The sequence below is a fragment of the Podarcis pityusensis genome (assembly GCF_964106645.2).
Source record: "Podarcis pityusensis genome assembly, chromosome: 13".
Taxonomy (NCBI): domain Eukaryota; kingdom Metazoa; phylum Chordata; class Lepidosauria; order Squamata; family Lacertidae; genus Podarcis; species Podarcis pityusensis.
The window spans coordinates 52,117,461-52,132,284 of NC_138038.1; the positions used below are offsets into that span (position 1 = coordinate 52,117,461).

A 14,824-nucleotide genomic window follows, 5' to 3' on the forward strand; every position below is an offset into this window, starting at 1 on the left:
CTCTGTGTGTTATTAATCGGAGTCTAAACCTTCCTTTGCTTTGGGAACGCCACAAGAAGAGGTGTTCCCAAAGCCCTTTCTTCCCCCTCCGAGGGAAGAGAGGCTATTCTGCTCTTTTTCGACCTCCCTGTATTCCTCACCTGCTTCGATGGAGCCAGACCAGCGATCCACCATCTTCTGAATGACGATCTCAAAGAGCTCCCCGTCTCGGAGGGGCCTGCAGTGGAATAAAAGGAGGGTCCTCCCATAAGAACTCTTTCCAGAGAAGATCTGGCAGGAAGCAAAATAACTTGGTTTAACTGTATACAACTGGAGCAACGGACAAGGAAGTGGTTAAGGGAAAAGAAGAACTGCAAAGAATAAACAAAATTTGAAAGAAAAGACTATAAAAAGGGGAGATAAAGAAGAAAATATAGTCATAAAAGGGGAAACCAGTGAAATTTATAAAATATTAGTAGAAATGGAGGAGTAACAAGATCAATTAAAAGAGGTGTGGGAAAATATGGGAGAATCGTACATTGCAAAATGTTGTCTATAAGGATAAAAGAAAATTATTATAAATTAGTTTAGAGATGGCATTTAACACCAGTCAGATTAAATCAAACCAACAAGGAATATTCGGTGTTATGTTGGAGGGGATGCCAGGAAACCGGGAATTATGTTCACACGTGGTGGGGATATAAATATGTACATTTTTTCTGGCAAAGGGGGTTTAAGGAGATAGCAGAAATCACTGCGATAAAGCTGACCCAGAGTCCAGAGGTAGCATTATTTTCGAATTACAATGGGGTGGAAGGTTCACAGGCTATGAAGGACTTGCTCACAGATTTATTGACAGCTGCACAAGTTATTATATCTAGGAAGCGGAAGGGGCAAGGGGAATATAAAATGGAAGAATGGTATAAAAAGGTGTGGGATATAACTATTAATTATAAATTAACATGTTCCATTAAAGTAAGATGTGGAATACACAGGAGGAATTATTTTGAGGATATACGAAAGGTGTTTATAGAATTTGTTCTGTTAAAATGGAAAGGGGCTGAACCGTCGCAAGAGGTGTTGAAATTTTGGGAAGCTGGTGCCCAAAGATGGAAGGAGGATAATCTACCTACAAACAAATGGCAGATAAAGATGATGGACTATGCTAAACTGGCGAAAATGACCGGGAAAATCAGAGATCAAGGGGACAATAAATTCAACCAAGAATGGGGAATTTTTTAAAGTTTCTTGAAAGAACACTGTAAACAAGTGAAAACATTAGCAGGATTTTGAAAACACTGGCAATGAAGAGAGAATATGACAAAAAAATGAGTTTTAAGACAATATGGAGAATAAGATATGATGCAGTTTGAAAAGCATATCTGGGGAAACCATGGAAGAGGGGGAGGGAAGTTCAGGGATTTTGAGAATCCTATTTCTAAAATGATTGTGATTTATGGATGATGCTAAAAGCTAAAAGTGAAAATGAATTTTAAAAAATGTTTTTAAAAAAATTCGGGGGGGGGCGAGTTGGATAGTTACAATGGGGATGGGGTGAACATTTTTATTCTTATTTATTTATTCTTATTACTTTGTCAAAATAAAAAATAAAATGATATAAAAAAGAACTCTTTCCCATAACATTAAACCACAGTTTAGTGTTACAGCCAAACACATCTACCAGCCCTGAAAGGTTTTGCTCTGAGCCAAACCCATTCTTGACATGTACAGAAAAAGGACACTCCTGCTATTTAAACATGGATCTCTTAAAGATTGGCTGGGTGCAAACCGTTTCCCGTGTTTCTAAGCCTCAGGCTGCGGTGCAATTCCCTGAAAGGAGGCGCATTGTTTTGGGACTGGCAGGGGAAGAGAAGCGCCGCTGCCTGCCTCCGCTTGCCCACTGACCGGTTCGAGATGACGATGGCGTCGTTGAACTCACTCCGGCAGTTCTGCCGCAGTGCCGTGCGCCCGCCGTTGGTGATGACCGCATTGTTGCCGTGCAGCTGGTGGAAACGCAGGTCACTCCCGGAGGCCACTGAGGACGGGCTGCTGGGAGACAGCTGGTTGTTGCCTTCCGATAGGTCGTCGGGGAGCGGAAGGAGATCTGGAGGAGAAAGGGCAGAAGGGGAGGAGGTCAATTTTCTGTTTTACAATTCAGAATACAGTGGTACCTCGGATTAAGAACTTAATTCATTCCGGAGGTCCGTTCTTAACCTGAAACTGTTCTTAACCTGAAGCACCACTTTAGCTAATGGGACCTCCTGCTGCTGCCGTGCCGCAGGAGCCCGATTTCTGTTCTCATCCTGAAGCAAAGTTCTTAACCTGAAGCACTATTTCTGGGTTAGCGGAGTCTGTAACCTGAAGCGTATGTAACCTAAAGCGTATGTAACCCGAGGTACCACTGTACTCATTTAAACATCCTTAAAATATCAACCGTTTCCCTTCTTCTCTTTCCATGGCTCATTTTCCATATTATTAAATCCCTACATATTTTACATAAACTAAACCATTCAGTATGGGACGCGAGTGGCGCTGTGGGTTAAACCACAGAGCCTAGGACTTGCTGATCGGAAGGTTGGCGGTTCGATTCCCCGCGATGGGTTGAGCTCCTGTTGCTCGGTCCCTGCTCCTGCCAACCTAGCAGTTCAAAAGCACGTCAAAGTGCAAGTAGATAAAAAAGTACCGCTCCAGCGGGAAGGTAAACGGCGCTTCCATGCACTGCTCTGGTTCGCCACATGACCCGGAAGCTGTACACCGGCTCCCTCGGCCAATAAAGCGAGATGAGCGCCGCAACTTTAAGAGTCGGTCACGACTGGACCTAATGGTCAGGGGTCCCTTTACCTTTACCTTTAAGCCATTCAGTATTCCATTATTCCATCCATCAAAACCCGTTTACACTGTTGAATTCATCTTAATGCTTCCAACGTTTTCAAGTGTACACAATTCCCCCCCAGAAATTCAATAAATGTTTTCCAATCGGCTCTAAACGTATATTCTTCCGGTTCTCTTATTCTATATGTAAAGTCTGCAAGCTGCGCATATTCCATCATATTGCTATTCTTCTTTGGTTGGGACCTCGCTCGTTTTCCAGTTTGGGGCTAACAAAACACAGGCTGCAGTAGTGGCATACATAAATAACCTTTTTTGATGCCTGGGAATTTCCATCTGAATTAGGACTATGGGCTGTTGTTTTTTTGGGAAAAGTACTTTTGAACATTTTAAAAAATTCATTATAGAATATTTCCCGATAGTCTTTTACCCTTTCACAGGTCCACCACATATGAAAGAACGTTCCCTCAACCTCATTGCATCTCCAGTGCTTATCGGGTTCAGTTTTATACATCTTAGCAAGCCTAAGGTAAAGGTAAAGGGACCCCTGACCATTAGGTCCAGTCGGGGCCGACTCTGGGGTTGCGGCGCTCATCTCGCTTTACTGGCCGAGGGAGCCGGCGTAAAGCTTCCGGGTCATGTGGCCAGCAGGACTAAGCTGCTTCTGGCAAACCAGAGCAGCGCACAGAAACGCCGTTTACCTTCCCGCCGGAGTGGTACCTATTTATCTACTTGCACTTTGATGTGCTTTTGAACTGCTAGGTTGGCAGGAGCAGGGACTGAGCAATGGGAGCTCACCCCGTCGCGGGGATTCGAACCGCCGACCTTCTGATCGGCAAATCCTAGGCTCTGTGGTTTAACCCACAGCGCCACCCACGTCCCTTTTGTTAGCAAAGCTGGTCGGAGTTAAATAGCATCTTAAGGGCTGAAACCCCATGATGCCTGAAGCCGCCGCAAACAACATCACCCCCCCAAACCTGTTTCCCGCAAACCCCTGCCCTTACTTACCTGTGTCATCCACAATGGTAGCCTGAGCTGCCTGCCCGTACAGGTCCACCACGGCGTAGATGTTGGGCGGGACATTCCACGCGGCAGGGCCCTGCGCCACCCCATTGACGAAGAAGTGCAGCGTCCCGTCCTCCTTGCGCACGACGCCCACAGTGTCTCCTGCCTGAGGGAGGGAGGAAGAAGAAAAATCAGACAGGACAAAAGGCTTCCAGAATTCCAGCTGTCTACCAACTCCACCTGATACGCAGGCTGAGACCCTCCCTGCCCGCGGACAGTCTTGCCAGAGTGGTGCATGCTCTGGTTATCTCTCGCTTGGACTACTGCAATGCGCTATGCGTGGGGCTACCTTTGGAGGTGACCCGGAAACTACAATTAATCCAGAATGCGGCAGCCAGACTGGGGACTGGGAGCGGCTGCTGAGACCACATAACACCGGTCTTGAAAAACCTACACTGGCTCCCAGTACATTTCTGAGCACAATTCAAAGTGTTGGTGTTGACCTTTAAAGCCCTAAACGGCCTCAGTCCAGGATACGTGAAGGAGTGTCTCCACCCCCATCGTTCTGCCCGGATGCTGAGGTCCAGCGCCAAGGGCCTTCTGGCGGTTCCCTCCCTGCGAGAAGCCAAGTTACAGGGGACCAGGCAGAGGGCCTTCTCAGTAGTGGCGCCCGCCCTGTGGAACGCCCTCCCATCAGATGTCAAAGTGGTAAACAACTACCTGACATTCAGAATACATCTTAAGGCAGCCCTGTTCAGGGAAGTTTTTAACGTGTGATATTTTACTGTATTTTTGGTCTCTGTGGAGGCCGCCCAGAGTGGCTGGGGAAACCCAGCCAGATGGGTGGGGTACTTATTATTATTATTATTATTATTATTCCCACTGGATCAAGGTAGCGGCCCACCTAGTCCACCATCCTGTTCTCACAGTGGCCGACCAGATGCCCATCGTGGGAAACCTGTCGGCAGGATCTGTGCGCAAGAGTAATACTCTCCTGTTGCAGGAATTTATGTATAGGTTGGGGGGGTTTGCCCCTCCAGCAGATATCCTGCACATGCAGCCCACTACCAAAACCAGCACAATCACTTTTGTGACTTTTGTGATTTGTCCCCACAAAACACTTCATCACAGTTTCTTCCTATCTATTCAAAGGGCCTTTGCTGCACGATACCAAATGTAAGAATTCACTGATCAATGGATCTCTGTACTGGCTCACTGAGAAAACTTCAGCAACTCATATAGACAGGTGAGCTCAGCTACTCCGCAGCCCCTCTGCCTGAGTGATAATTCCTGGCATCCTGATACCTGGGTGCCATTCCAGAAAGAACAAACCGAGATGAAGACAAAAGGGTGGGATTAACTTGGTGGGGAAACAGGGAAATGTAAATATCTCTTCTGTTACACTTGATGGGTGTTTGGTGGAGGGCAAGGAGAACCATGGGGCAGGGTCCAGGATGCTCAGATTACAGCCACCAGACCTCCCCTTTCATGATGTAACCGTGATGTAGTTTGGGGCATGTAACATGGGGATTAGCAGCTAATAAAAGTTTGGGTTCTCTTTTTTTCGGGGCTTCCATCTTGTTCCACCTGGTGGCAGGTGGGAGTCCTGTCGCGACAGTCTTCAATCAAGAGCAAGCCTACTGGCTGCTGTTTTGCTCTGGTATTCCTGGCTGGGGTCCTTGCTGTTTGTCCAAGGGAGCCCTCAGATTTCTCCATTAACACTCCCTCCTGTGTGATTTAGCAGCATTGCTAGCAGCCACTGAAAGCCTTCTCCCCCGTCAACCTATCTATTCACCGAAACACCTGCAGAGGCCTAACGGAACAGACACAGCCTTTCTCAGTCTTGGGTCTCTGGATGTTGCTGGACTAAAACTCCCATCATCCCTGACCACGGGCCATGAACAATGGGAGTTGTAGTCCAACAACAAGGATAGCTCAGTTGGTCACAACAGGGTGCAGATAACGCCAAGGTCACAGGTTTGATCCCTGTAAAGGGCAGCTGCAGATTCCTGCATTGCAGGGGGTTGGACTAGAGCAGGCAAAGGCAAACTCGGCCCTCCAGATGTTTTGGGACTACAACTCCCATCATCCCTGACCACTGGTCCTGTTAGCTAGGGGTGATGGGAGTTGTAGTCCCAACACATCTGGAGGGCCGAGTTTGCCTATGTCCGGACTAGAGGATCCTCAGGGTATGCTCTATGAACATTTAGGGATCCATCCTGAAAGTCTCAGGCCTCAGAGAGGTTAGGCTGGCCTCAACTAGAGCCAGGGCTTTTTCGGCTGTGGCTCCAATCTGGTGGAACGCTCTGCCACAAGAGACTAGGGCCCTGCGGGACCTGACATCTTTCCGCAGGGCCTGCAAGACAGAGCTGTTCCACCAAGCCTTTGGTCAGGGCGCAGCCTGACTCCCTCCTCTGGCAATCTGCACAGAATTTTTGCTTAAAGGTTGCCATCAATTTGATTTTAATTAATTTTTATAATGAAATGTTTTTAGAATGTTGCATTATTTTATTGTTGTTAGCCGCCCTGAGCCCAGCTTCGGCTGGGGAGGGCGGGATATAAATAAATTTTATTTTTATTATTATTATTATTATTATTATTATTATTATTATTATTATTATTAACGTTGAGAAAGGAGACCTTAGTAACGCCTTAAAAAGTTGTTCTGAGTGGCGGTTCTAATTTTAAGCTGCTATTGTGCTTTTCGCTGGAAAATGACAATGATTTTAAATTATGTTTATTATATGTGAAAAGGATATACTCTAAAAAATAAAATAAGCCCGGTTTTTTTTTCTTTTCAAGCAGTAAGAGATGTCCTCAGTTTTACTGGAGTTGCAGATAGAAAACCTTTGCTGGGTTCGAATCTGGAGACCAGTCATACCTGCTTCTGTGATCTCCCTTCTCCAATGCAAGGGGCTTAACATTGTTTGATTTGATTTTCTACATTTCTGTGCTGCTTTGGAATTGCAAAGCTGCTTACAGGCGATAATTAACGACAAAGCAATAGAGCATCACAAATACAACGTAAATCATGTGTAGAAGTAAACCCCACAGGTTCTGACTACTTCTTGTCTATTATTATTGTAGTCATTCCCCCCCCCCCCCAAAAAAACAACTCACCTTCAAGCGGTCCAGGTTGTGGCCGTATTCGTCCAAGATGGTTGTTCCATTGTGCATCACCCCGTTCCCAGTCATCATCCAGGTACCTGAGGGAGACAGCAGGGAGACAGGAGAACAGACAAGTGAGAAAGGATGAGGAAGGAGACTTAGAATCCCAGGATTTCATGGACAAGAAAGTCCCCATATCAAACAGGTTTCTAGCCCTCATGATCAGCAAAATGAAAAGAAAACGGGACTATGCAGATCCATCGAAGTTCCTGGGTTGCCATACGGCTGCATTGGGTGCCCAGCTACTACCAAGCCAGAATTAAGTTTTAATAAATTAAATAAGCTAATAAATTGTATTGATTTGCAAAGCCCTGAAGCACTTAATACAGTGGTGCCCCGCAAGACGAATGCCTTGCAAGACGGAAAACCCGCTAGACGAAAGGGTTTTCCATTTTTGAGTTGCTTCGCAGGACAAATTTCCCTATGGGCTTGCTTCGCAAGACGAAAATGTCTTCCGAGTCTTGAGATTTTTTTCCCCGCTCCCCCCCCCTTTTTCTAAGCCGCTAAGCCTTTAATAGCCTTTTAGCAGCTAATCCGCTAAGCCGCTAAGCCTTTAATAGCCGCTAAACCGCTAATAGCGCTAATCCGCTAAGCCGCTAATAGGGTTGCTTCGCAAGACGAAAAAACCACTAGACGAAGATACTCGCGGAACGGATTAATTTCGTCTTGCGAGGCACCACTGTAATAATAAAAATAAATAATAATAATGATAATTTTTATTTATACCCCGCCCTCCCCAGCCAAGGCCGGGCTCAGGGCGGCTAACAAGCAATAATAAAAACAAGTTGAATGAATACAACTTAAAAACAAGATTAAAATACAACAATTGAAATATTGAAACATTAAAATATTAAAATGCAGCCTCATCACAGGAGGAGAAAGGAAAAAGGAAAAAGAAGGTCTTAGGTCCGGGAGACTGCCAGAACGCTTCCATCTCTGCTTGACCACTGAGATAATCTGTGGCAGCATCGCTGGGCATACCCTGAAGTCGGCGAAGCCCGTTTGATGACAACAATGACAAACTGAGCCTTCAGTGTCATCGGCCCAGTCCTGAGGAACCCTCTGCCACCAGATTCAGCAGGCGACTTCTGTGCCAACTTTTAAAACGCCTCCTGAAAACATTACAGTGGTACTTCAGTTTACGAACTTTATCTGTTCCGGAAGTCCGTTCTTAAACCGAAATTGTTCTTAAACCGAGGCGTGCTTTCCCTAACGAGGCCTCCCGCCGCTGGTGCCCTTACACTGTTCGGATTCCGTTCTTAGACCGAGGCAACGTTTGCAAACCAAGACACTATTTCCAGTTTTGCAGAGTTCATAAACCGAATCGTTCGTTAACAGGGCTGTTCTTAAATCGAGGTTCCACTGTATTTTTTACCTCGCAAGGCCTGTGCGGGAAATTAAGAATGCGTCCAATGGTTAACCAATGTCTCTTTTTAACTTTTGACAGTTAACACTTCAGCCTGAATACACAAGACTCCCTCATCTCCCCCTTGAGAAACAGATGGGGGGGGGGATTAAGTGTTGGAAAAGAGAAGTGGGGGACTCCCTCGCCCCCAACACACAGAACCAAGAAAAGCTGAAGTGAACGGAAAAAAACGTTTAAGCCTTTCTTTTGGGAATTTTAAGTGCCGAAATCCCAAGGGAGCAGAAAAGACTATTTATGTATGCAACCACGGCTGCGCGATTGCTACTAGCCCAGAGGTGGAAAGAAGAAAAAGTCTCAACCGGAGAAGAATGGCAGATCAAGATGATGGATTATGCGGAAATGGCAAAAATGACTGGAAGAATCAGAAATCAGGAAGAACAAAATTTTAATAATGGGGAAAATTTATAATTTATCTGAAAAAATAATTGTAAACAGTTAAAAATGTTAGTAGGAGTGGAATAACACTTGGTGAATTTTGGATATAATGGAGATGTAAAAGATTTGGATTATTATAAAATATGCAGGAGGAAAGGACTAACGATAGGACCTACAAAGAGGAGAACGGAAGCCCTGGAGATTCTGGGGAATCTTGTTTCTATATTGTATGTTGATACGTGATTGTAAAATTTTAATTTGAAAAACCCAAATAAGTAAATTTACAAAAAAAGAGCGCTAAAGTTGGAGGAGGTGCTGTTCCCACCACAGCCACTAGAGGGCCTCTCACCTGATCGCAGGTTGGTCATGGTGGACGGCAGCTGCAGGTAAGTGGGGTTGTGGGTGGTGACGCCAATCTCGATGGAGCCGGCCCACTTGTCCACCATCTTGTCGATGCGCACTTGGAAGACCTCGCCGTTGCGCAGCGGCCGGTTGCTCAGGACCACGCCATGGTTGAAATCGTCGGTGGCGCTGGAGGGATGAGAGCGCCGGTAAAGAGCGGCCACCGTTGGAGGGGCTTGTCAAAGATCAGGGCTGAGAGCGGCTGGCTCTGGGGAGGAGCCCTGCTTACAAACACGCCTTGTGCAGGGGTCGGAATACAGTGGTACCTCAGGTTAAGAACTTAATTCGTTCCGGAGGTCCGTTCCTAACCTGAAACTGTTCTTAATCTGACGCACCACTTTAGCTAATGGGGCCTCCTGCTGTCCACCTGGTACGCAGGATGAGACCCTCCCTGCCCGCGAACTGTCTCGCCAGAGTGGTGCGTGCTCTGGTTATCTCCCGCTTGGACTACTGCAATGCGCTCCACGTGGGGCTACCTTTGAAGGTGACTCGAAAACTACAACTAATCCAGAATGCGGCAGCTAGACTGGGGACTGGGGGCGGCCGCCAAGACCACATAAACACCGGTCTTGAAAGACCTACATTGGCTCCCAGTACGTTTCCGAGCACAATTCAAAGTGTTGGTGTTGACCTTTAAAGCCCTAAACGGCCTCGGTCCAGTATATCTGAAGGAGCGTCTCCACCCCCATCGTTCTGCCCGGACGCTGAGGTCCAGTGCCGAGGGCCTTCTGGCGGTTCCCTCATTGCGAGAAGCAAAGCTACAGGGAACCAGGCAGAGGGCCTTCTCGGTGGTGGCGCCCGCCCTGTGGAACGCCCTCCCATCAAAGCCAAAGTGATAAACAACTACCTGACATTCAGAAGACATCTTAAGTTCAGGGAAGTTTTTAATGTGTGATATTTTAGTGTATTTTTGGTTTCTATGGAAGCCGCCCAGAGTGGCTGGGGAAACGCAGCCAGATGGGCGGGGTACAAATAATAAATAATAAATAATAAATAATAAATAATAAATAATAAATAATAAATAATAAATAATAAATAATAAATTATTATTATTATTATTATTTCTGTTCTCATCCTGAAGCAAAGTTCTTAACCAGAGGTCCCACTGCACAGGTCCTTCTGCTTCAAGTACTATCTCCACCGGGGTTTCTACAACTCAGGCCCCCAGCTGTTGTTGGACTACAACTCCGATCACCCTCGACTGCTGGTCCTGCCAGATTGAGGTTGAATCCTGACAAGACAGAAGTACGGCTTTGGAGGACAGGGGGCGGGCGGGTGTGGAGGACTCCCTGGTCCTGAATGGGGCAACTGTGCCCCTGAAGGACCAGGTGCACAGCCTGGGAGTCATTTTGGACTCACAGCTGTCCATGGAGGCGCAGGTCAGTTCTGCATCCAGGGCAGCTGTCTGCCAGCTCCATCTGGTACGCAGGATGAGACCCTCCCCGCCCGCAGACTGTCTCACCAGAGTGGTGCATGTTCTGGTTATCTCCCACTTGGACTACTGCCACACGCTCTATGTGGGGCAATTAATCCAGAATGTGGCAGCTAGACTGGGGACTGGGAGCGGCCACCAAGACCACATGACACCGGTCTTGAAAGACCGAAATTGGCTCCCAGTACATTTCCGAGCACAATTCAAAGTGTTGGTGCTGACCGTTAAAGCCCTAAACGGGCCAAGTTACAGGGAACCAGGCAGAGGGCCTTCTCGGTGGTGGCACCCTCCCTGTGGAACATCCTCCCACCAGATGTCAAGGAAATAAACAACTATACGACTTTTAGAAGAAATCTGAAGGGAGCCCTGTTTAGGGAAGTTTTTAATGACTGGTGTTTTATCATGTTTTTAATATCCTGTTGGAAGCCGCCCAGAGTGGCTTGTAGTCAAACAACAGCTGGAGGTAGGGCTGGGAGGGACCCCCGTCCGCCAAACCTGGAGAGGCGGTCACTGCATTAGAGACACCAGCCGTGTGTCTTGGTGCAAGGCTGCCCCCTCCGTCCCCGGAGGAAGAAGGGCTTCGCTGTACGTACTGGGGGCGCAGGGCGGTTCGTCCCTCGTTGATGATGGCGGCCTTCTGCCCGCAATTCGGGTGGAAGAGGAGGCGCTCTGGCTCGGGCTCACTCCCCGTGGCATCGATGGCGCGCCGCCCAACGTCCGGCGAGAGAGCCCTCATGATGGCGTTGTTGCGCCGGAGGCGGTCGCTGTGGTTGTGGTTGTGCACGATGGTGACCTTCACGGCCATGCCGTAGAGGTCCACCACACCATAGACCACGAGTGGGGTGAGGGTGGTCGCCACGCCTGGAAGGAAGCGGGGAGAGAATTGGAGGATGAATGGCGGCTAACAAATTGAGGTTGAATCCTGACAAGACAGAAGTACTGTTTTGGGGGGACGGAGGCGGGCGGGTGTGGGGGACTCCCTGGTCCTGAATGGGGCAACTGTGCCCCTGAAGGACCAGGTGCGCAGCCTGGGAGTCATTTTGGACTCACAGCTGTCCATGGAGGCGCAGGTCAATTCTGTGTCCAGGGCGGCTGTCTACCAGCTCCATCTGGTACACAGGATGAGACCCTCCCTGCCCGCAGACTCTCTTGCCAGAGTGGTGCATGCTCTGGTTATCTCCCACTTGGACTTCTGCAATGCACTCTACGTGGGGCTACCTTTGAAGGTGACCCGGAAACTGCAATTAATCCAGAATGCGGCAGCTAGACTGGGGACTGGGAGTGGCCGCCAGGACCACAGAACACCGGTCCTGAGAGATCTGCATTGGCTCCCAGTACGTTTCTGAGCACAATTCAAAGTGTTGGTGCTGACCTTTAAAGCCCTAAACGGCTTCAGTCCTGTATCCCTGAGGGAGCATCTCCACTCCCATCGTTCTGCCCGGACACTGAGATCCAGCGCCGAGGGCCTTCTGGCGGTTCCCTCATTGCGAGAAGTGAAGCTCCAGGGAACCAGGCAGAGGGCCTTCTCGGTGGTGGCACCCGTCCTGTGGAATGCCCTCCCTTCAGATGTGAAGGAAATAAGCAGCTATCTTCTCCTTAAAAGACATCTGAAGGCAGCCCTGTTTAGGGAATCTTTTAATATTTAATGCTGTGTTGTTTTTACACTCGATTGGAAGCCGCCCAGAGTGGCTGGGGAAACTCAGTCAGATGGGTGGGGTATAAATAAATTATTCTTCTTCTTCTTATTATTATTATTATGATCTAGGCCACGCAGGAGGAGGAGTCGGCATGCGGTTCACAGAGCTGCTGCACAGATCAAGGACCGCACTTGTCGCGCAAGATCCAGTGCCCCTTGGTGTCTGACCCTTTACGAAATGAGCTAGCTTGGTTCGCATTCCGTTCAGAGTTCAATTCAAGTCCCTCCCAATTACCATTGGCAAAACAAAAACCAGCTATCAGGGCTGGACGTCAGAAGTCTCAGGAAATATCAAGATAAACATACAGTGGTACCTCGGGTTAAGAACTTAATTTGTTCCGGAGGTCTGTACTTAACCTGAAACTGTTCTTAACCTGAAGCACCACTTTAGCTAATGGGGCCTCCTGCTGCTGCCATGCCGCCGGAGCCCGATTTCTGTTCTGAAGCAAAGTTCTTAACCTGAAGCACTGTTTCTGGGTTAGCGGAGTCTGTAACCTGAAGCGTATGTAACCCGAGGTACCACTTTACACAATTCCCTGGGAACGAGGGATTGATTTAAGCCACTCTGGGAACTGTAGTCTGCTCACAACAATCAGCACCCAGAACAAATTACAACTCCCAGGATTCTTTGGGGAAGTCACAACTGTTCAAAGTGGTTTAAACATATGATATGAATGGGGACTAATAAAACATCAGCACAGAAACACACAGAGTGGGATACGAATTGTTTATCTCCCCCAGCAATTATTATCCTTAAATTTAAAGCAAAGGTAGACAAACTAAGGTCCGGGGGCCGGATCCGGCCCAATCACCTTCTAAATCCGGCCCGTGGACAGTCTGGGAATCAGTGTGTTTTTACATGAGTAGAGCGTGTCCTTTTATTTAAAATGCATCTCTGGGTTATTTGTGGGGCATAGGAATTCATTCATTCATTCATTCATTCATTTTCCCCCCTTCAAAATATAGTCTGGCCCCCCACAAGGTCTGAGGAACAGTGGGGGGCCCCCTGCTGAAAAAGTTCGCTGACCCCTAACTTAAAGGCTCAAAGTGTCTAAAGAAGGCATAGGCAAACTCGGCCCTCCAGACATTTTGGAACTACAGTTCCCATCATCCCTGACCACATGTAAGAGATATTGGAGATGAACTAGGTAACTGTTCAAAGTTCTACCCCAAAATGAAGTTAATTCACACTCTGTTCACCTGGCAAGTATTGCAAATACTTTTAGGTGCAGTGGCAGATTATTAAAACAATTGGTAATACCAAACTAGTCCAACTCCATTCCCCTGCGTGAGCGATTCACATGCTCCCAAACCTCTGCCACACTCCTCTTTTCTAGTTTATAAAACAGCCTCCCTCTCAACGCCACCCCTCCCTTGGCCTCGACATTGCCCTAATCCTTAAAAAGCCCAGCCTTCCTTCCCTCCACCTCCCCTTTTTATGAAGATTACCCGCTCTGGAATCCCACAGCTAACTCTCCCCTGGTCTCCTCACTGGCCCAAATAGGACTAATTCAGCCAGCTAGCCCTGGTGATCATCTAACGTTTATTGGATGGATTTCCCCCCCAAATTGATTTTTGAATTCTGAATTTATTGTTATTCATGTTTTATACTGCATTTTATGCTGTTTTTTTGTTGCATCCATTAAGTGTTTTAAATTTGTTGCTAGCTGCCCTGAGCCCGGTTTTCTGAATTGGGAAGGGCAGGGTATAAATAAAAAAAATTAATTATTATTATTATTATTATTATTATTATTATTTAAAGTTCCTAGACCTCATGAACCATAAAGAAGGCTGATCACTGAAGAACTGATGCTTTTGAATTCTGGTGCTGGAGGAGACTCTGGAGAGTCCCATGGACTGCAAGAAGATCAAACCTCTCCATTCTGAAGGAAATCAGCCCTGAGTGCTCACTGGAAGGACAGATCGTGAAGCTGAGGCTCCAAGACTTTGATCACCTCATGAGAAGAGAAGACTCCCTGGAAAAGACCCTGATGTTGGGAAAGATGGAGGGCACAAGGAGAAGGGGACGACGGAGGACAAGATGGTGGGACAGTGTTCTGGAAGCTACCAGCATGAGTTTGACCAAACTGTGGGAGGCAGTGGAAGACAGGAGTGCCTGGCGTGCTCTGGTCCATGGGGTCACAAAGAGGTGGACACGACTAAACGACTAAACAACAACAAAACCTCATGATCACACCGACCTTGGTCGATGCCGTTGATGTAAAAGTGAAGAGCGTTGTTGGACTTCCTGGTCAAGCCGATGTGGTCTCCTTCCTGCAGAAACAGAGAGGCGATAGAGGGTGGATTTCCGGGGAGAGTGGAAAGGAGTTGAAGTCCCCACAAGGACCAGGGATGGGGCCACACTCAGCTCACCTGCAGTTCATCCAGGCTGAACTCGCAGTACTCTCGCCGCGTCCCCTTCCCATTGGTCAGGATGCCACAACCACTCATCATGATGGTTCCTGGGTGGGGATGACAAGAGGAAGGACTCAGGAGCCTGATTGGCTGCCGA

General features: G+C 47.7%; 1 protein-coding gene across 1 annotated transcript in view; it reads right to left on the bottom strand.

Moving 5' to 3' along the window:
- Positions 1-14,824, bottom strand: part of NEURL4 (neuralized E3 ubiquitin protein ligase 4) — a gene marked incomplete at its 5' end in the record, with an annotated part of 63,072 nt that overhangs the window by 27,912 nt on the left and 20,336 nt on the right. The window contains 8 exons of the mRNA XM_080979598.1: positions 141-217; positions 1,885-2,083; positions 3,817-3,979; positions 6,934-7,019; positions 9,132-9,313; positions 11,210-11,477; positions 14,514-14,586; positions 14,686-14,774. Coding sequence (XP_080835724.1) covers positions 141-217; positions 1,885-2,083; positions 3,817-3,979; positions 6,934-7,019; positions 9,132-9,313; positions 11,210-11,477; positions 14,514-14,586; positions 14,686-14,774 — 1,137 coding nt within the window. The remainder of the gene's footprint in view (positions 1-140; positions 218-1,884; positions 2,084-3,816; positions 3,980-6,933; positions 7,020-9,131; positions 9,314-11,209; positions 11,478-14,513; positions 14,587-14,685; positions 14,775-14,824) is intronic.